Source organism: Vicugna pacos, unplaced genomic scaffold, assembly GCF_048564905.1.
Source record: "Vicugna pacos unplaced genomic scaffold, VicPac4 scaffold_20, whole genome shotgun sequence".
NCBI lineage: Eukaryota > Metazoa > Chordata > Mammalia > Artiodactyla > Camelidae > Vicugna > Vicugna pacos.
This window is the reverse complement of record NW_027328741.1, coordinates 13,570,754-13,591,261: the sequence shown is the minus strand read 5'-3', so window position 1 is coordinate 13,591,261 and position 20,508 is coordinate 13,570,754. Positions and strand designations below refer to the sequence as shown.

The 20,508-nt window shown below is 34.1% G+C and overlaps 1 protein-coding gene across 5 annotated transcripts in view; it reads right to left on the bottom strand.

The window, feature by feature from the left end:
• Positions 1 to 14,487, bottom strand: part of LOC140694151 (putative N-acetylated-alpha-linked acidic dipeptidase) — a 64,228-nt gene extending 49,741 nt beyond the window's left edge. For 2 of the 5 annotated variants that reach the window (XM_072957562.1, XM_072957560.1), the window contains exons 1-10: positions 14,374 to 14,487; positions 13,681 to 13,719; positions 13,012 to 13,077; positions 12,149 to 12,212; positions 10,719 to 10,786; positions 8,630 to 8,761; positions 7,161 to 7,268; positions 5,182 to 5,292; positions 4,739 to 4,801; positions 2,435 to 2,519 (exon numbers count right to left, since the gene is read on the bottom strand). In XM_072957562.1, the coding sequence (XP_072813663.1) occupies positions 8,714 to 8,761; positions 10,719 to 10,786; positions 12,149 to 12,212; positions 13,012 to 13,077; positions 13,681 to 13,719; positions 14,374 to 14,478 (390 nt within the window). In that variant the 5' untranslated portion in view covers positions 14,479 to 14,487 and the 3' untranslated portion in view covers positions 2,435 to 2,519; positions 4,739 to 4,801; positions 5,182 to 5,292; positions 7,161 to 7,268; positions 8,630 to 8,713. Of the gene's footprint in view, positions 1 to 2,434; positions 2,520 to 4,738; positions 4,802 to 5,181; positions 5,293 to 7,160; positions 7,269 to 8,556; positions 8,762 to 10,718; positions 10,787 to 12,148; positions 12,213 to 13,011; positions 13,078 to 13,680; positions 13,720 to 14,326; positions 14,354 to 14,373 lie in introns of those variants that run through there. The other 3 variants (XM_072957563.1, XM_072957564.1, XM_072957565.1) reach the window with 3 other exon arrangements.
• Between the last annotated feature and the right edge of the window lie 6,021 nt (positions 14,488 to 20,508).

Below are 20,508 nucleotides of genomic sequence, written 5' to 3'. Positions count from 1 at the left end.
GGTCCATGTAGATAATCCAGGCTACTCTCCCTGTCTCAGAGTCCTTAACCTGATACATCTGCAAAATACCCTTTGCCATGTAAAATAACATATTCACAGATTTCAGGATTACAACATGGATATAGGTAGGGGTCAGTGTGGTGCACTATTCTGTTTATCAAACTGTTTAACATTTGATGCTTTCTGACAAACGTATAAGATAGAAGATCCTGATCATGTTTAGAATGCTTCCTCTGCAAAATATTGGGCACTGAGTTTATTTGAAAGGACTGAAAATAATATTACCACAGGAATGGTTTCCTAATTCTGCTGACATTTACTTACTTTATACTTAAATACCCAAAATGGTCAGCCAGGAGTGGGATCTTGGCAAATAAAATAAAAGTATAATTCAAGCTTTTATCACTGAATTTATTAGCTAATTCTATTTTAGAAACAGACATAAAATAAAACAATTTAGAGTAAGTCTGCTTACTTATATATTAAGTGAACATAAAGTTTTAAAAGCATGTCTGAATATGGGATAAAGTGAGCATCATAAAATGTAATATTAATATTTAGTACCTGGAAATCTCAAACTCCCAATTTATAAACAAGTTCATACTGTATAGCACAGGGAACTATATCCAATACTGTTTTGTAGTAACTTATCGTGAAAAAGAGTATGAAAATGAATATATGTATGTTCATGTATGACTGAAGCATTGTGCTGCACACCAGAAATTGACACAACATTGAAAACTGACTATATATATATATATATATTTGAAAGGACTGAAAGGACTATATATACCAAGAAAAAAATTAGATTGCTAACCAATAAAAAATCTGTCAGTAATATAATGCTAGAAACCCTGAGACACAAAAGATAATTTCAGGCATACATCTGTTTATAGAGTCATAGAAAATATAGTGCCTATGCAAGTCCCTGATAAGCATGAGAAAATAGGAAAGGCAATATAAAAGTTCAAAATGCTTTGCTATGTAAGAGCTGCAAGATGACTCAGACACAAACTTAAGTGGTCAAAATGTCTATAAAATTAATGATAACTTAAAGTAATTGAGGACATCATTTTAAATGAGATAAAAATAGCTGCTCAATTTTCATATTACTAAGCAAGTCATTTCTGTTTATAGTAGGTTTATATTATTTTTATATGTATTTATATTTTTAAAGACATCAACTTAGAGCCTGGCTGATAACTGACAGTGGAGAAACTGATTGATTTAAATGGGCATCATAGGCTTATCAGATTTCATATGCTTTAAATATACATTAGTTATTAGCTGTCAGGAAGAGTTCAATTTTCATTTATTCTAACATAGCTGTGTCACAGGCAGGTTACTCTGTATTTACAATGGAGGATCATGATAGATATAAAGATATCAAGCCTTATTAATCTTCATAGAGGTGCTTTTATAAGACAAGGAGAATAAAATAAGAAAAATCTAAAATACTACTTTTTTTTATAATGTTCTAGTAGTTTTATCTTTATCTTTATTTTTTTACTGAGTTATAGTCCATTTACAGTGTTGTGTCAATTTCTGGTATACAGCACAATTTTTCAGTCCTTTATGAATATACGTATATTTGTTTTCATATTTTTTCACCATGAGCTACTACAAATTCTTGAATATATTTCCCTGTGCTATAGAGTATAAGCTTGTTTATCTATTCTATATATACCTGTCAGTATTTACAAATCTTGAACTTCCAGTCTGTCCCTACTCACACCCCTCCCCCCTGTAAAATAGTATTAAATCAACATATATTTTTGAAGAATTATGAAAAATGGGAAACTATAAGTTGTTTCTTTAAATTGGAGCAGAGAGAAATACTTTAACTGGGAAAATACTTAAAATCTGGCAAGTTTTATGATTTCATGTTCACCCCTGACAGCTTTTCTTTCCTCCTTTCTCCTTCAATCTTTATTGGACCTTCTAAAGAATTAAATTACAAAAAAGAAAAAAAGAAAGAAAGAAAGAAAATTAAGAAACAGCTCTGCATCTAAAATAACCTCCTAACTGGAAAGATGGTATACTTTGTGAAAAATTTACAGCTGCCAACTTATGATCTATGTCTCTGTCCACACTGCCTTACTTGTTAGGGAGGGTCTTAAAAAAAAAGTAAAGAAAAATAGCAAATTATAATGGATTTTACATTTTAAATTCTTTTCTATGTGTCTACAATCTGCTCTATCATGAGTTATTAAGATAAACATTATCAGCTATACTCTACTTTCCTATCATGCACATTGTGACTCTAAGAAGCACGCACGCTCTAACTTACCATCTGCAGGTGGTGTACAGGTTAATGCAGTTCTTTTGACAATATATGGTTTTGTAGTCTAGTTGTCTAACTACTACATAATGGAAAAGATGTAGAACTACTGGTACCACTTCCCTCGGTCTCTGTCATTTACCTTAAACATACCTGGAAAAGTAGATTCAAAAACTCATTGGCAAGAACATTTTTCACACTCCAGATCTGATATTCTTCTAGAGTTAAGATGGCCATTCTGAAAGAGAAACAATATTTAAGAATATCTTAAATCTTCATTTTCTTATATTATTTGAATTAAATTTGTTTTATTAAACTTGCAATGGTCATTTGTCTGAAAGAAAACTAATGATTTAATGTAGATGCTATGTATTCATCTGAAAGTAGGCCAGCAAGAATAAGTTCAAAAGTAACCAAACTCTGAAGTAGTCAGTCATAACGTGGGCAATTTATCACCAAAAAACTTCCTCCAGTAAGACCTGGGAAATAACTCACAGTATCTTCTGGTTCAAGGTGAAGTTTACTAACAGAACCCACAAAAGGCTCTGGGTAGAGAAAAAGGACTATTTATTAACTTTGAAAGCATTTTTCCAAACTCTTTGGATTATGCCCTTTGACCCTAACAATTTTCTAAGATCTTTAAAACATCTGGCAATATTATTAGACTTCTTAAGAGATTTAAAAGAACTAAATATATATAATAAATGAGTATCTATATTAACATTTCCTCAAAATAAAATGTAACATTACTTTCACAAGTTGAGTAAAGCAGTATTTTTTTTTTTTGGTGTCAAAGTGTACCAAAAATTACATTTATATACAGTAGACAATATTTCTTGGCAGGCAAAAATATAACCAAATGCTTCTTACTTCATGTTTTGAACAATCACCTTAACAATCCTAGATGAATAATAATGTTCTTAGCGTTTATTACTTAATTATATTTTTATTATCTAATGATTTATTATTTAAAGATGTTTAATAATATTTACTATTAATGATACTCATGTATTCATTCTGTATTACCATTTATTACAAGAAAAGATTTTAAAGCACTGTGATGGTAATTATTGGCTTTCATGATGCAACTTCCATTGAAGTATATTAACACCAATGTAATGGTACAAAATAATGGGTAATATTGTCACCGTCTAGTCACCAGTGAATATGGGTAATAGGTTTGGTTGAAAGGTCCAAAATTTATTCTAAATTTTTACCATTTCATTATTATGGTTACACCGAGATGGAGCAGCTAAATGATCTTTTTTTTTAATGTTCAAAAGTACAGCCATAAGAAGAAACTCGGTCTTATATAAAAATAGACAGAAATGATAACCTCCATACTTATCAAACACCCAGAAGAAAGGGGATGGAAATTGTATCTCTACATAAGGTATTTCCTAATAGAAACTTTCCTGTGTTTCTGTTTTCATATATACCAAATAGAAATGGCTACCTTAGTTTTGGGCAGAAAAGTAAATGAAGACGGTTATCTGAATTGCCAAACAAAGATCAAGCCCTGAAAAATTCATTTCTATTATTTATTTCTATTGAGTGTCAGTTAATAAGACTATGATGATTTCTTCTGGATTTGTGATTAAAAAAATGTTACTTATTTTTCTAAGCCTGTGTAAGGCCACTATGGTCTACATCCTACCATTTGCAACTTGGTACATGTCAACATTTGAATAGAAAGGGTCAAATTAACTCATATGTGTCTCACATATATGGATTATCTTCAGTTTCACAGGGATACATAGACATTAAGGCAAACCTATTATAATATCTTTAATAAATGTTGTGAAACTAAAAAAATTCAAGGCTTTATTCTTTGTAAAGTACATGCTTGTTTCTGCTATTATACACTTATTCTGGCTGCTATTAAAGAACTTAGGACAGACCCTCACCAATATTATTGAAAAAAAAATTTAAAAACTATATACACCACCCAGATTGAGATGAAAAATAATTTCCATCATCCCAGATATCCTATGGTCCTTCTCAGTTAAATCACCCATCTCCAAAATCACTATTGTAACACTTATTAACATTAGTTCTGTCTCTGTTCTAGAACTTCATATAAATTAAATTGTACAATTTGTTCTTTTATTGTGGCTTCTTTTGCTCAATATAAGGTTTGTCTTACCATAATGTATTAAACTGGGAGAAGTAAAGATTATAAACTACAGATGGCAAGGGCTGTCTCTACTTAATTTTTACAAAATGCCTAGCTTATAAAATATAATGTTTTTATGTAAATAACACTTAATGGAGTTGTTTAAAGGTCGAATGGGCTTTCCTTAGGGACAACTTGGAGTTATTGTAACCACAGGTCCAAATAAGCATTTAGCAGGGATGATGCAGAAGAGATTCAAGTATGTATATATAACGTATGTATACCAATTCAGAATATAATGTATTTTTAGAAAAGAATAAATTAGTCTCTGCTAGACTCACCTTTGTGGTGTCATGTGCATTCTATGTGTCTTCTACAATGTTGGATAGATCCACAAGTAATTCCTTTAAAACCAGAAACCCAAATCAATAGTTAGGAAAGAGAAGGTATCATTTTTATTAGACAGTAGCTGAAGTATAAAATATTTTTTTGGTCAAGTTTTTTTTTTTTAATTCCAGAAATAGATTGCTTGTTTACCTTAAAAATTTATGACAATTTTCCAGTGGTTTCATTTTTTTTTTTACATAATACATTCAGTTTATTAAATTTTCTAAGGCAAATTCTCTTCCCAATTTTGCATCTTTGGGTATGTATATTTAGAGTAGCATAATATAGAACCTAGAAGTAGAAAGAAATCTTTTTCTCAACCTCTTTTAAAAAATTCTTCACTCTATGTTCCTGTTGGAAGTTTACATGCAAGAAGATGTATACAATCAGACTTTACCAGGGTATCATCGGTGCAGTTGTCCTTCCAGACCTCTGTGCAACCACGTGTCTCTCAGTTCAACCCTACAGAGAACTCCATCACCATCAACATCAAATACCTTGAAGCAAACTAAAGAAAACAAACTCTTATGGAGGAAAATTACTTTTATATTCTGAAGTATAATACATTTTATTACAAGCTGCCCTAGTGAAATTACTTAGTTCCTCAAACAACTACATTCTGGATTAAGTTCTTATTTGGAGGAGATTGTGTCATTAAAGTCCTTTGAACTTGTAGGAATTCCTGTACACTTCACAAGTCTCTCTCCTTATATAATTAGCCAGCTTAGAGAACTCTATCTTTCATCTAAATCTAAAGTTAAATTTCTTGAAAACTGAAAAAGAAGGGCCAAGTTACTATACAATATCTCACAGATTTTGAGAAGGTAATTCAAGCTTTTAAATTAATTTCTAATATTTATAACTGATCACTTCAGAGTTGATTCTTACAATGCTGAAAATATTCCATCTACATTAAGAATCAACAAAAAGCTGGAACAGTCAGCTCCCCGTATCCATTTGTTCTGCATTCACAGCTATAAACAATAGATCAAAAGTATATATATATATATATATATATATATATATATAAATTTTCCCAGAAAGTTCTCAAAAGCAAAACTTGAATTTGCTATGCACTGACAAATATTCACATATCATTTACATTGTATTTACAAGTTATTACATTGTATTAGGTACTAAAAGTAATCTAGATATGATTTAAAGTATACAAGAGGATGTGCATAGATTATATGCAAATACTATGCCATTTTACATAAGGACATGAGCATCCATGGACTTGTTATCTGAGGGGGTCTCAGAACCAATCCTCAGCAGATAATGAGAGATGACTGTATAAAGATTTTGCCTCTCCAATGTAATTAATGTGCACCCAATATTTTTGCCTAAGAACAATTTCAATTCTTCAATGAAGTTTATATACAACAAACTAAAAATCCAAAATATCAGCACTTTGCTAATTAACATCAATATCAGCAAAATTCTAGTTAGTCTAGTTGGTTAACTTCCACTAGTCCACTGGCAAAAAAATAAATTTAAAAAAAATTTAAGACAACAACCTCAATTGAGAAACAAAGACTTCAGCCTCTTTAATACCAGAACTTTAATGTGAACAAATAATCTATCACAAAGCCAGGTTAGAGTAACGGTATACTATCAGGGAAGATAAAAGAAATCTAAATTTTTAAGATTAAATAATTATCTACTTCACACACCCATGTAATAATTATGCTATTAAGTTAACTGAGTGCATCACAGTACAACATTACTAAAGAATATTGAACTATTAAGTATCATACCCAAAATATGCAGTATTTGTGAAGCTGTATTTTAGAAAGATGCAGAGATAATGACCCTAGTGAATATGTAAGAATTAGGTTCCAATTAAATGTAAACTGCTGCATTTTCCTAAACAAATATGGTTAAGATTTAGGAATGTAATATGCTTACAAATTATGCCATAATATTTTAGATAGGTTTAAAAGATAAATTTAGTATTTAATAAAATTGTTTTATCATAAATTTAATTTTGCTAATAAAATATCAATATACACAGTGATAGAAAATAAGTTGGAATTCAAGTTAAGCAAGACAAATTTTCTATATAGACTACCAGAAAATATTTTCTATATGCTTAACATTTTCAAACACATCATGACTGATGTAGTTCATTTATCATGAATTGTACATTTATCTGGAAAATCAACCATTATTAATAACAAAGATCTTAAATTACTCCACAGTAAAAAAGAATAGATGATTGAACCTTTACACTGACCTCAGTAAAACCTTAGCAAGAGATTGCTATTTGCAAAAGGGATGAAAATTCAAGGATTAATCAGATGATTTTTTACATGAATGGATGCTAATTTTTTTCTCTGTATAGCTTCCAAATTTTGTGATGTTTAACACACTTACATTTCTGTCTTTCAGCCAGAGGTCCTCTGCAACAAGCTGATAGCCCACAGGATATCTCCTTAAAATCTATGTGGCTGTCATGATTTTCACCAAAAGCATTAAATAAACCTGTAAAATAGGAACACAGACAGAATAAATCACAACCAACAAACTTTCTGTTAATAATGACATGCCTATGAAAGGAGGCATGACTCGCATAAACTGATTTAGTTTTTAAAAGTTAGCAGTAGTTTCCACTGTCTTAGGAAGTTTTTCCCCCACCCCCCGGCATAATTATAACCAAAATTTAACTTCCTAGAAGAAAATACTATCATTTAGTGTTTGGTTTTGTCTGCATACCTGTCTCTATCTTATATTAATTCCAAAAGTCAAAAGTGATTGTAGAATGTAAAAAATAAAGATGTATTTTAAAAATTTAACTGGAAAAATGTCAGAGACCACAATTATCCTAATTTGGAAAGACTAAGAAGAAAAAGGAAAAAAGAAGAAGAAAAGTTGAACTCTATCAAAGATATACTGTGTTGTTATTAATGAGATTCATACAGCTCCTTCATGAAGCAAAGAAAACTAACACACTATATTATAAGAGACAGAAATTCTGTACTGCAGTATTCATTGTACCACTTAATCTGTATAACTAAATATATTAAATTTCAGAAATAAAGGGCAATTTATAATCTAATCCTGTGGTTTTTAAACTTTTCATAAAAATAAATGGAATCATTTTATTTTCAAATGAAATGATTTCTCAATCTCTAATTATAAAAAGGTAAAAACATAACTGCACTGCTGAAGTGGAAACCCTGTCTGTTCTAGCTTCCCTAACAAATAAATATTTCTAAAACACACTAGAAACCTGAAGAATACAGACTGTCTATTTCAAGAATCTAATTCTGTGCCCTCAAAGAGCAGAAAATTGAAGCTAAGAAGTAGTTAAATGACTTGCTAAAAGTAAGAAATTTTTTTTAAAAAGGTCTGAATCAGAAGAAGAACCCAAGCTTTCAGATTTCAAATACAGTTTTTGTGATTATCACCCACAACTGCTCCTTGTAAACCTCATTTAAAATATATATATATGTATATATAGTAGTGAAAAGTTTAGAGCTAAGTGGGGACCTTAGAGATGGTCTAGTGGTTTCTTAATTTTTTAAGGGTGGGGGAAGTATACAGCAGTGGAACCTTCTTCTATATAAAAGAAATACAATAGACACTCCTCAGCTGAGGAAGAGGTGGGGTCATGTGTGGAAGCTAGAGCTTTGCCTAGTCAGTGTCCACCACCCTGACCCTGCACCAGATGCTGAGGCACCACACTGGAGCACACTTTCATAATGATTGTCTTGGTCAAACTGATTTTACATATGAGAATATTCAAGTGCAGAAAGGTAAACCGACTTACACAAGGCTCCAAAGGTGGAACAAGGCTCAGGTGTTTAGCAAAGAACATTTGTAGAAAATAGAAGGATTCCCACCTTCACTCAGAGATGGACGAATTGGTGGTGAAGCCAATGGGCCAAATGTCTCTAAATCAAATCATCCAGTTCTGGATTGAGCCCTCAGCAACCAATAGCATTTCTCCAGATGAATGATGTCTGATTCTTCCACTGACAATCAAATCAAACAAGATTATAAAATCTCACTCTTCTCTTCTGGACAATTAATTAGTTCATCCTGATAATGTAACTTCTAAATATACATTTTAATTTCCCAGTTAAACTGTTAAAAAACTACCTAAAACAAAAACTCTGAAAGACAAATATATTGTATCTAAAGTGGCATGAAAATCAAATTCAAATTAATGTAAAAGAGGCTTTAGAATGGGAAAAAATTTGCAATTTCCCATTAAGCAGGCTGTTTAATTCCAACATGTAAAATAATAAACCAAGATACTTATTTTTTGCTTCCCACACTTTTATCTGTATACCCTTTGGTGATTTTAATCTCTATCTTGGATTTGAAAATTCTTGATCATAGTCTCTCCTGGCTACACAGGTAACACACTAATAGCAGAAACTATGTTTGATTTATCCTGTCACTATGGTAACCACTTACACATTTAATACTTATTAAATAAATGTACAAAGGCGATAGACCTAAGCTTCTCCTTCTTGGCCCTAAAATTCTTACTACCCCTCCTATAAAGGCAGGAGCCTCCTCTGTAGGACAGAGAGTAAATGTATCTCATGAGAAGGATTCCCCAACAAGGGCTGTCTTTTCAGCGTGCTTTTAGATTTTTTTATGGGACATTTCAATAAAAGGATCAAGGACCTAAGCTTCCCAGTATGGTGGGCGTTGTGATGGGCATGGGAGGATGCTCACTTGGGAGGATGAGATGTTAAAGACACTAACAGTGAAAAGGACAGGGCAAGATGAAGGGCGATTGGGAAACAGGAACACAGAGATGTGACATCTACTTCCCACTGTCATCTAAGTGATACCTACTTGAAAGAAACATTTCTACAGTTAAATTCTATAATGGGGGTTATTTAAATGAAGCACACATATACTCAATGAGTAGATCACATAATTTTTAGAGATTCAGAGTGCAGTAGCATTTTCAGAGTACTTTTTACATCAATAACTAGTATTTATAAATTCCTGTGTGCTAAATAAGTATGTGGAATTATTTCCATTTTGCTTTTAGACTTACTAAAGCTTAACGTATTCACTGCACTGATACAGAGTAATTTTTCTAATGAATAAAAATGATAATGTACAACCTTGTTAAAGATTCTTTAATTTCACCATCACCAGATTTATGAACATTTAGGCCTATGTGTCAGGCCCCGTTTCTTACCAGCTTTTTCACCAACACCTTACATTGAGGTTATATTGCATTGCCCAGAGGTCAGGAAATGTTCTTTCACACATCCACATCTTTATTAGGTCCTGTGTCCTCTGAGGAGAAACATTCTCCCCACTTTCACATCCTTCCATTTTACAGCCTAACCCCTAATCCTTCTCTAAACACCTTCTAATGCTTTCCAACCTCACCAGCTACCCCAGGATTTTAACTTCTCTCTTCTGCAACTGTCCTCCACTGTATATAGTATCCAATATTCAAGTGAAGTATGAGTCCTCATTTACAGGTCTGTTGCCTCTCTAGATTACAAAGTATTTGGATTCAGTAACCTTGTCCTTTTATCACTTTTGCTGCTAGAGTTCCTTTCATAGGACCTGATACATAGTAACCACACAATAAATACTTCCTGAATGAATGAATGAATGAATGAATAGCCAAGGCAATCTTCACAGCCAAGGCTTCCCCAACCCAGCTCAGTATTCTTTCTGTTATATCAAAGAGACTCTGCCCCATGAAAACAATAGACCACGCACATTTTAACAAATGTATATAATTATTAGGAACTATTATTAGAACAGAGACTAGCACTACTGTTCTCATAGTTATGTCACATAAGTAGTGTATTAAAGCTCGTTCTGATTTCTTGTTTATACAAATCAGCTATGTCTGTCACCAGTTTAAATATTAGTAATTTAGAAAACAGAAGTTATTGATTTATCTACTCATCAGAAATCATTACAACAGATCTATTTACATACCTCTTTTGTCAGTTTATATACCAACTGGAAAAGAAGGGGTGTACAGTCAACTCTGAGTGTATAATTGCCTGCAAAATAAATAAGAGAGAATTTTAATACCTCCAAATGGACTACAAACCTGTATTTAATTCTAACTTTATTTTCTAATTATAAACAATATATAACAGATTTCAAATTCAAGGCATCATTCCTGGAGAATTAAAAATAGGGTGGACCTTACAGATTATCATATTCAGTGAAGTATGTCAGACAGAGAAAGGCAAATATCACATTCTATCACTTATATGTGGAATGTAAACAAACAAAAAAATGATACAAATGAACTTATTTACAAACCAGAAATAGACTCATGACATAGAAAAGAAACTATGGTTACCCAAGGGGAAAGGGGGAAGGGAAGAGATATGTTAGGAGTTCAGGATTAACAGATATACACTATTATATATGAAACAGATAACCAACAAGGACCTACTGTATAGCTCAGGGAATTATATTCAGTATCTTATAATAACCTATAATGGAAAACAATCTAAAAACAATGTATATGTATATGTATATGTATATGTATATGTATATGTATATGTATATGTATATAACTGAGTAACTTTGCTGTACACCTGAAACTAATATTACAAATCAAATGTACTTCATTAAAAAGAAATAAATAAAATTTTAGAATAGATAGATAGGTAGGGAGATAAATAGACAGACAGGCAGACAGTCTGGCTAAAACTAAAACACAAGGTGGAAATAACTCTTCAGGAGCCAGAGAGGCTGCAGTACACACTCAGGATAGGGGACTGCAGAGGCGGACTCTGCTGCTAAGGCTGCAGCTCCTGCAGTAAAAGTAAGGGTCATTGCTCATTACGGCAGCAGTACCTAGGGGTCTTTGGCAAAGGAAGTGGTAAGGCCATAATGTTCATGTTTTTATTCATTTATTCAATTCAATATCAAGACTTTAGACTAGAGCATGTCAGTAACTAACATGTGTCCTGTGACACTTACCTAGAAATAACCATAATACGATGAAAGCCTACAGATGCACATGCCACATGTCAGGGTCAAAAGGAAGTCTGTAGTGGGTGCTTATTTCAGAGTTGTTCCAATACATACAGGAACTATTTCTGTATGAAATATTTTAGCCCAACTTTTAAAAATAGCTCCACAGGAAGAATGTCAAAAGTACTAAAGTATTAAGTAGTAATTCAAGATAGGCAAATGGTAAATATACTAAAGAAATTAGGATCAATAGCTTAGTTATGAATCATATTGATTCATTTGAATCATAATAATGTTCTCTCTAGTAAAATGGAGAAATGGAGGTATTATTGAGGCATCTCATAGAAAGAAGATAATCCTAGTTTATGAGTTGGAGTTGATAGACTTAAATACTGGTATACTATTTCATGACAATCTGAAATAAAATTTACCTTCTATGTATGAGTCTGCATTGATATATGCAACCTCTCTCTTCTGGAGTGTTTTCACATTCTCCTGTAGTTGAAGCAAAGCAGTCACTTAACTCACAGTGTTTACAATTTTGGAAATACAAGCAAAACAAATTAATTCAGTAAAAGAGTGGTTTGCAGATACCATTATAAATCAAACACCTATGCTTTTGACCATAATTTTAAGAAAATGCTATTAACTGGTTGATAATATTAATGCAATTAAAACAAGAAAGAAAAATATTAGTGATGCTGTAGCCACTGTTCATAGCAACAGCAGGGAGACCAAGAGGAAAACTGCCCCTGATCCCCTGCACCATAATATGAAGGGGGAAGGCTTGGAGATGCTCAGCCTCACCCTGGATCTACTGGAAGAGGACTGCTCAAAGTAAGGCCTGGAAATCTGTATTTTTAAAAGGTGTCTCTGGAAATCCTTACAGACTTTAAAGTATGAGATCCCTTGATGTTGGGGATCCAAGTAACTTTACCATATTAAAAGTGAGGAAGTTGGAAATTTGATTTATCAAGAATTTTTTGAAAGAGAAGATATTGATGAAAAAGAAAAATATAGGAGGGGAGGATAGAGAAAAGAACTAGAGGGAGAGAAGAGTGGCTATTAGGACAAAGACAAGACATTTCTCACACATATATGCACACACGCACACACATTCTAGAAAAATACAGCAGAAGAAGACTAATGCCATCACACAACATGGGAATATGCAGAGAGAACTCTTTTCTTCTCTCTGTTTCTCTCTCTCTCTCTAGCTTGCTACCTTATAAAAGCAGTTACAGTAAAAACATTTAAAGCTGTGAGTGGTCATCCCACAAATGAGAATTCTCACCTCTGCACTTGACCACATGGGATAGATAACAGCTGATTCTGCGGCAGAGTTTCCATTATGACAGAGCTACAGTAGAAATAAAAAAGATTCTTTAATTATATGTAAAGGTAAATGTGCTGCTGAATATGATCAAGAAGCTAGTAGAAAATGGGAAACAATATTCAAATTGTCTTTTAACTCACATGAATTTAAATTAATGCAAGGCATATTATCTTGTATCTTGGATTTATTTTATCTGTATTTTAAGCTGCTTAAATTATAAAAAGACACATGTATTTCTATATACATGTATTCACAAGAAATTACATATTTCTAAAAGTAAATGACCTTAATGAATAAGCTCTGATTCATCTAAATAAGTGTATTATGAAATGCATGTTCATAACAACAACATAATAATAAGACTTTGCCATATAAATGGAATCAAATGTGATACAAGCAACTGTGATTTTATTCCCATACTTATTTGATTCAAATTATTATTTTAAAGTATGCAGAAATGAGTCAGAAGGAAAGCATTTTAAAAACCATTCACAATAATAAGAAAGATATGACATTCTTTAAATCAATTCTATAAAATTTGGACTCATAAATGATGAACAAAACAGAGGATAGTCACAGGAAAGTGCTTTTTGGTGCGCCTGCCTTTAAAAAAATACACAAGCCTACCTTGAACATGTAAGAACTTAGAGTTACTGGACAGAGAGCCTAAGGGAAAAGATGAAAGAAGGGGCTCTATGAGAGACACTTTAAAATAAAGCATTAAGAGCCAGTGACAAATGAAAATTAATCATAATTGAATTAAAAATAAATCCTTGAAATTTTAGAGTAATTCAATTTACAAAATCATTGTATTACACTTCCCAACCAGGCACTTTTGTAAATGGTAAAATATACCTATGGTTACAATTTAGTGTTGAATCCATAAAGGAGAGACTATAATCAGAGTATAGTCATCTAAAAAGAGCATGTTGTTTTCCTGGATAGAAGAAATCCAAGGAAACTGTAAAAACTTGAAAATTAATGCCAAGGATCTAAATCAGATTTTCAATAGGCTAATTCACTTGTCAGAAGCAGCTTCCTAGGTTTGACTATTTTCTGAGCTTACAGATTTTACTTACTTATCACAAAACAAATATAAATAGAAACTAAAATATTTTAAAAATAATGAAAAAATTGGTTTGTGCTTAGTAATTAAGAGGTTGTTCTGTTTTGCCAAACTGATTTAAAAGCAAAGACAAACTCTATTTCTTAAATTTTCTTGTTTTTATCCAAATTAAAACAGTATCAGGTAATGGAACACATCTGTGATTACCCTGAGATACATGTTGACCAAGAAGATATGTTTACTGTCTTAGTTACCTCAGCCCATTTGTGGAACCCAGAAGTCCAAATTTTTCTGCATCCCAGCTGGTAAAAATGGCAGTTCTTCTCAGTCTCCAGCTTGTAATCATTGTTAACATGCATGATTAGGTACATCTGCCTAAAAACAAAGGAAAATTCACTGAAGTCACTTTCTGTCATCACTTGCCATGGAAACATTATTTACCTCTACTAATCAGTTTTCCAAAATTCTGGACAACTTCTTATACATCAGCAGTTCCACTGGTTAGGTCAATACCTCCAAATACCCAGAAGTCCTGATGATCTCCCAGAATAACACATCTGTCTGGAACCGAAGGCATTCAAAAGAATGACAACTTAGAATGTATTATAAAGAGCAGTAATTTATGTTTTTAAAGTAAACTTCCTCCTGCTTGAGTTTCCTCCATAGAAAACCATCAAGGTAGTGTCTCCTTTTAGAATTTACCTTTTTTTCCCCACATTTAATTATATCACATCAACCAGGAAAAAAATATTAAGAGTTGATTAAGATTTACCTTGTCTTACTCCTGTAATCTTTGTAAAAACAAAATGTTTTAAGCATTTTAAAAAATTCATCAACTCACCAAGTTTCACAGATCCTCAGGTAGTTCTGATTACATCATAAATGCTTGTGACTTTCTTGAAGTTATGAACATGCATTTTAACCTTCCTAGAATTTCACAAAGGGAACAAATTACTTCACATAGAGCTTTATGTCTAACAGGTTCCTTCCAATGTTTTATTATAAGTCTCAGAAGTACAGAAAACTGTTTAATAAGATGATAAATTCCCATATACCCACCACCTAAATTCAATCATTGTTAATACTGTTGAACTATTTGCAAGCGAGTTGTGCAAATCATGACAGTTGTCTCCTATGTATTTAAGAATGCACCTTACGATGAAATCAAATAAAAAAATTAGTATTTTATATTTTTCCTCCCTCATAGCTCTATTGTTGGTATTTATTTAAACTCCAAAATTATTACTCAACATGAAAAAGAATCTTGTTCTTAGCAATTTTTTTTTTAAAAAAAATGTGTATTTGTCCATTTAGAGCTCAAATCAATTAAGGGATATAAGCCCCAGGTGCTTTTTTTGATATTTTGACCAGGGAAAATTTCTGTTTCTGACTTTTCTCTTAAACTGTTACTGAAGCTACATGCTCTGTTTTCCTTGTGTCTGTATGTATCTGTTTATAAATCACATTTTTCATTGTGTACCTCTAGAGGGTATTAATACATGAGATAATAAAGTCTCCTATGTTAAAGGAACTCTGTTCTAATTGAGTTAAATAAACACTTTTTAAAAATTCTTATAAAATAAAACTGAACTTCTAATACCTTAAGAGTTCTGAAATTTTAAAACAAGCTTCTTACAGAACTTATAAAATACTTGCAGAATCCAAATTCACATTGCTAAGGCAAATCATTAATCAACAAGGCTAATTCAACCATTTTAGTTTAATAAAAAACAGCTATCTCCTCTCTGATTCATCAGTGTGAAGTTTCCCTTTCCCTCTACATTTCAAGCCAGTCAAACTAAAGTTCTGATCATGCCATGCTGTTTCCCAGCCCTGCACAAGCTGTCCTCTGCAGCTGGCGTTTACTGCCTGTCTTGATTCCGTGGAAAACTTACTGTTTGTGTAAAATTAAGCTCAATGAGCACATGTTCTGTGGTCATGCCTCCTTAATACCAGAACTGTCTGGGGTTAGTAACAGTAACGACTATGATGGTAAGCGCACGGGGCCATGTAGCAGTTACGCGTTCACCACTGTGACCACCTAACCCACCCCCACAGAAGTGACCGGTGAACTTCGCTCCTTTCCCCCTTCTCTCCTACTCCTTCCCTTAAGTTAACCTAGTATTTTGCATGTACAGTGTTTTGACAGTTATCTGAAACACTGTTTTAAACCATCAGTTGAAAAGGGAAGACAAAATGTTACACCTGGCCCAGAGGAGGAGAGGGGTGGGGAGTGGCTCAGAGGAAGCCGAACAGGACGCGCGGCCCCCGATCACAACACAGCCCCGTTCCTTCCCGAGTTTCGCAGCTGGGAAAGCAGAGGCGTGGGGCCCGGACCGCTTCGGGGCCTTCGTGGGAGGCCGAGGGAGGGACAGAGACCCGCGCAGGGCTGGGGAGGGGCCCGCAGGGACTCACCGTCTGTGCAGCGGCTCCTGACCCACAGCTGGGCGGGCGGCGGTGGCGGTTGAGGCGGCGGTGCCGGCTGAGGGGGCCGAGGCGGCGGCGGCTGCGGTGCCGGCTGAGGGGGCTGGGCGGGCGGCGGTGGCGGTTGAGGCTGCGATGCCGGCTGAGGGGGCTGAAGCGGCGACGGCGGCGGTGCCGGCTGAGGGGGCTGAGGCGGCGGCGGCGGCGGCTGCTGGAAGGACTTGAGGGCCTCGAAGGCCTTCGCCAGCTTTTCCAGGGTCACCATGGCGGCCTCCCGCCACGCGGGGACAGCCCCCGGAGTCCCCGGGCCGACCGGCGGCTCCGGTCAGCAGCGATGGCAGTGAACGGATCCCGGGGCCGCCAGCAGTTGTGGACCCCAAGCGCGCGGCCATCTTGGAGCCATCCCGACAGTCCCCGCGGCCCTGCGTCCTGCCGCGCTTGGACGGTGGGGCGGGGCCGGGCAGCGGGATTGACAGCCGGAGGCAGCGGCCTCCGCCAATGGCTGCCTCGCTCGCCCCTTGGGCTCAAAGAGCCGCCACGGCTGCTGGAGTCACTGCCGTTCTTCCCGGCGAGGGACGGGGGGTACTGCACGGGGATCGGGAGGGCGGTTCGGGGGCGGGGTTGCAGGGCAAGGCGAGGAGGGTGGGGAGGGAGGGTGACTTGTGTTTGAGGGGATCTCTCGGCGAGGGGCGTCCCCGGATGACGGATAGCATGTGGCAGGGAGGCCGGGCAGTGGGCTGGGAGCCCGAGACCCCCGCGGGGCGCTTGCCCACCCCGCAGCGCGGGCGGAGGGCCGGCTCGCGGGACAGCCTGCTATAATATGTTGACTGTTACATATTTGGCCTTACCCTTGTTAGTAGCCTCAAATCACTCCTTGTTCACCTTCAGGATCATTACCATAAATATACTTCTGACAATCCTCGTACTTAACTATGTTCCCTCATGCTACAGGGGCATGCACATGCTAATCTCACTCTTAGAAATAATCTTTTACAGATCAATCCCCTACTCCCCTCAAGGGATTTGCCTATCTAATTCCAATCACTCTCATGGCTCAGCTAATTTGTGAATTCACAAAGCCCATTACATTAACATATTTCCTTAACACCATGTAATTCTCCTTTATCACAATTATTAAAGTATACTTTATAATAACATAAAAACTCTTCCATGCATGAAGGTTGATATTCAACAATTAAGTTCACTGTATGAAGTTGTAAGTACATATACTGTATATTATGAAAAATGTTTAGGAATTACATACTATAGTTAAATTCATTCATATTTTTTCATAGAAATATGGAAATACTTATTCCAAGTTGGATCATCACTATATGTGTGTGTGTATATATGTATATATCTTTCATCCTTCATTCACATTATAAGTTCTGATAAAATATTGCCAACAATTAACTTTTATACCAAGGAAGGAAAGAAGGAAAGAGGAAGGAAGGAAAGAAGGAAATGGAGGGGTTTTAGAACTCTTGAGATTGAGACATATTAGATAAAAACTCAGATCTGTACATTTGTATATGATAATTATTTTCCTGAAATTATATAAAAACGCATAAAGAAAACTGAAAGCTAAATATAAAATTATTTACAACCCAAATTTGAGGTTAATTTATATCTTCAATTGATATGCACTTTTTTAAATTTAATACTACACTGTTCCATTGCTATAATCAAATTCATAAACAGAAAACTATATATGATATATAATCCTCTCACCATTTATAACATCTCTGAAAGCATTTTTGAAGTAGAATATTTTATAGTTAAAGTTTTTATCATTAGAAAGGCTTTGAATATTTTAACACTATTAGATTTAATTTACTTCATCGTATTATTTTTTCCAATACATGTGAAATAATATCTTATATGGTTTTGAGTCATTCTTTAAGTAGTTTGTTAATATTGTGTAATAAGTGAATTCATGGAATATTGTTATAGAGTTAGACATTTTTATTTGAAGATGTCATCTTTTGTAGTATAATAATAAGGCCATTACTGTAGGAATGTAAAGGAGTTAGACATTGCTTTTAGTAAAATCATCACTCTAATGGGCATATTGGCAATAGCAGCATGTGGTTAAGATCATGTCAATTTTTTGTAAATCTTTGACAAATTCTGAAATCACTCTGGTTGCTTGCAAATTTATAAAACACAATTACTTAGTGGAAGAACAAGGCTGTAGTCAGTGCATGACAAAGGAATGCTGCTTAGTAAATAAGTGAGAAGAATTAAGTTTAATTCAAGGAAAGCAGCATTCTTAAAATATTTTTAATTGATTCGAGAAACAGAGATTTTATGATTATTTAGCAGAGTTTATATAGACATTTATGTGTGTGTGTGTGTATCCTTCATCTCTGTATCAATTCAAATAAGATTTTGCCAAAAAAATAAATTTTAGAGCCAAAAATACCAATCAAAAAGAAAAGAAGAGGGAAGGAATGCAGGAAGGCAACTTAACAACAAAAAATTTCATCATTATTTAGAGTAAAGATCTATATCAACTAAACATTGGTATTGTGACCTCCACATCCCACTAAAACTTATGCCATTTACCTACAAATATAAGCTTTCATTTGCTTCTACAATAAATAATACATAATTTTAATGAAACTGCAGCTCAAAAGACGGAAATAGCATTAGAAATCCAGTCATCCAGTGCAGTAACTAAAGCATGGGTATGACCTGACTCTAAGCAATCAGAGAACAACCAAGAAAATGTGCCAAACTGTTGGATACCCAGATTTGTTCCCAGGGCAGGGAAATAGGCATATCAAGATAAGTAAAAGAATATACCATGTTTAAAGCTTAATTATAAAGCAAAATAGATATATATCTATATCTATTTCAAAATGTTAAATTTAAAAGTGGACCAGAAAAAAAATAAACAAAATTACTTCTATAGAGAAAACAAAGAATAGCCTTGTCTTCTTCTATTAAAGACTGACTAGCCACAAAATATTATGGAAATAGCTATAAAGCTTTGAGAAAAAATATTATAATTCTATAATTGTGTTACCACTAATGTTGTTATGTTTGTAGTTAAGCCAAAGTAATACCAAGACATTCAAAGAATCAGAAGGAATGGTAACTATATATTTATCCTAAAAAATAAATATAAATACTAAGAAAAGGATACATTTTTTAAAATTTAAGAAGTACGATATGATTATATAAATGCTATGTTAAAGGGTATTGAATCTACAGGTAGACAAAATAAGGATCACGTCTATTTTGAAAATATTTCAAAATAAATGCCAATAAATAAAAGTAATTCTTAAAATGATACTTCCGTCTAACTTGTTTGATTTTGTAAATGCATGTTACTTTATATCAATTTGCATTATTGATTATTATATGGTTAATAACACAGATACAATTAAAAGAAAATTATAAAAAAGTTGAGATAGCAAAAATAACTTTCTTTTCTAATATTTACAAATAAAAGATTTAACAGTGAATTTTTATCAATCATAAGTCTTTATATTTTAAGTATAATATAAAATTATAATGGAGAAAAATGTAAGCAAAAAATGATTCAAATAGAAATGTTAAGGGGAATAATCGTTTATAACATTTGCCATCTACCTCTGCTTGGTACTATAACCAATCACAAGCCACTGTAGCCGCTGACCTCCAACACTCCCTAAAAGTTCACAGTGGAGATCAGGAATGGAGCACTTTGTGCTGTGGGAAAACTGACAAAATAGAGCTTCAGATAGATGTTTTCAGGAGAAGGTTTTATAAGCCCCAATTCTTGCATCTCCTTACATCTAGAAGAGCACAAAATTCATTAATGGTGACGTCTGCTCCTCATAACTGGCAAAAGAACTCAATGTGTGTTTGATTGCACGTAATCCCCTTCACTAAAATTACATATATAATATTGAATTTCCCCCTGTCTCTTCAGAAAAGGCCCTCAGAGCCATCTGAGGTGCTGTCTCCTAGATTAT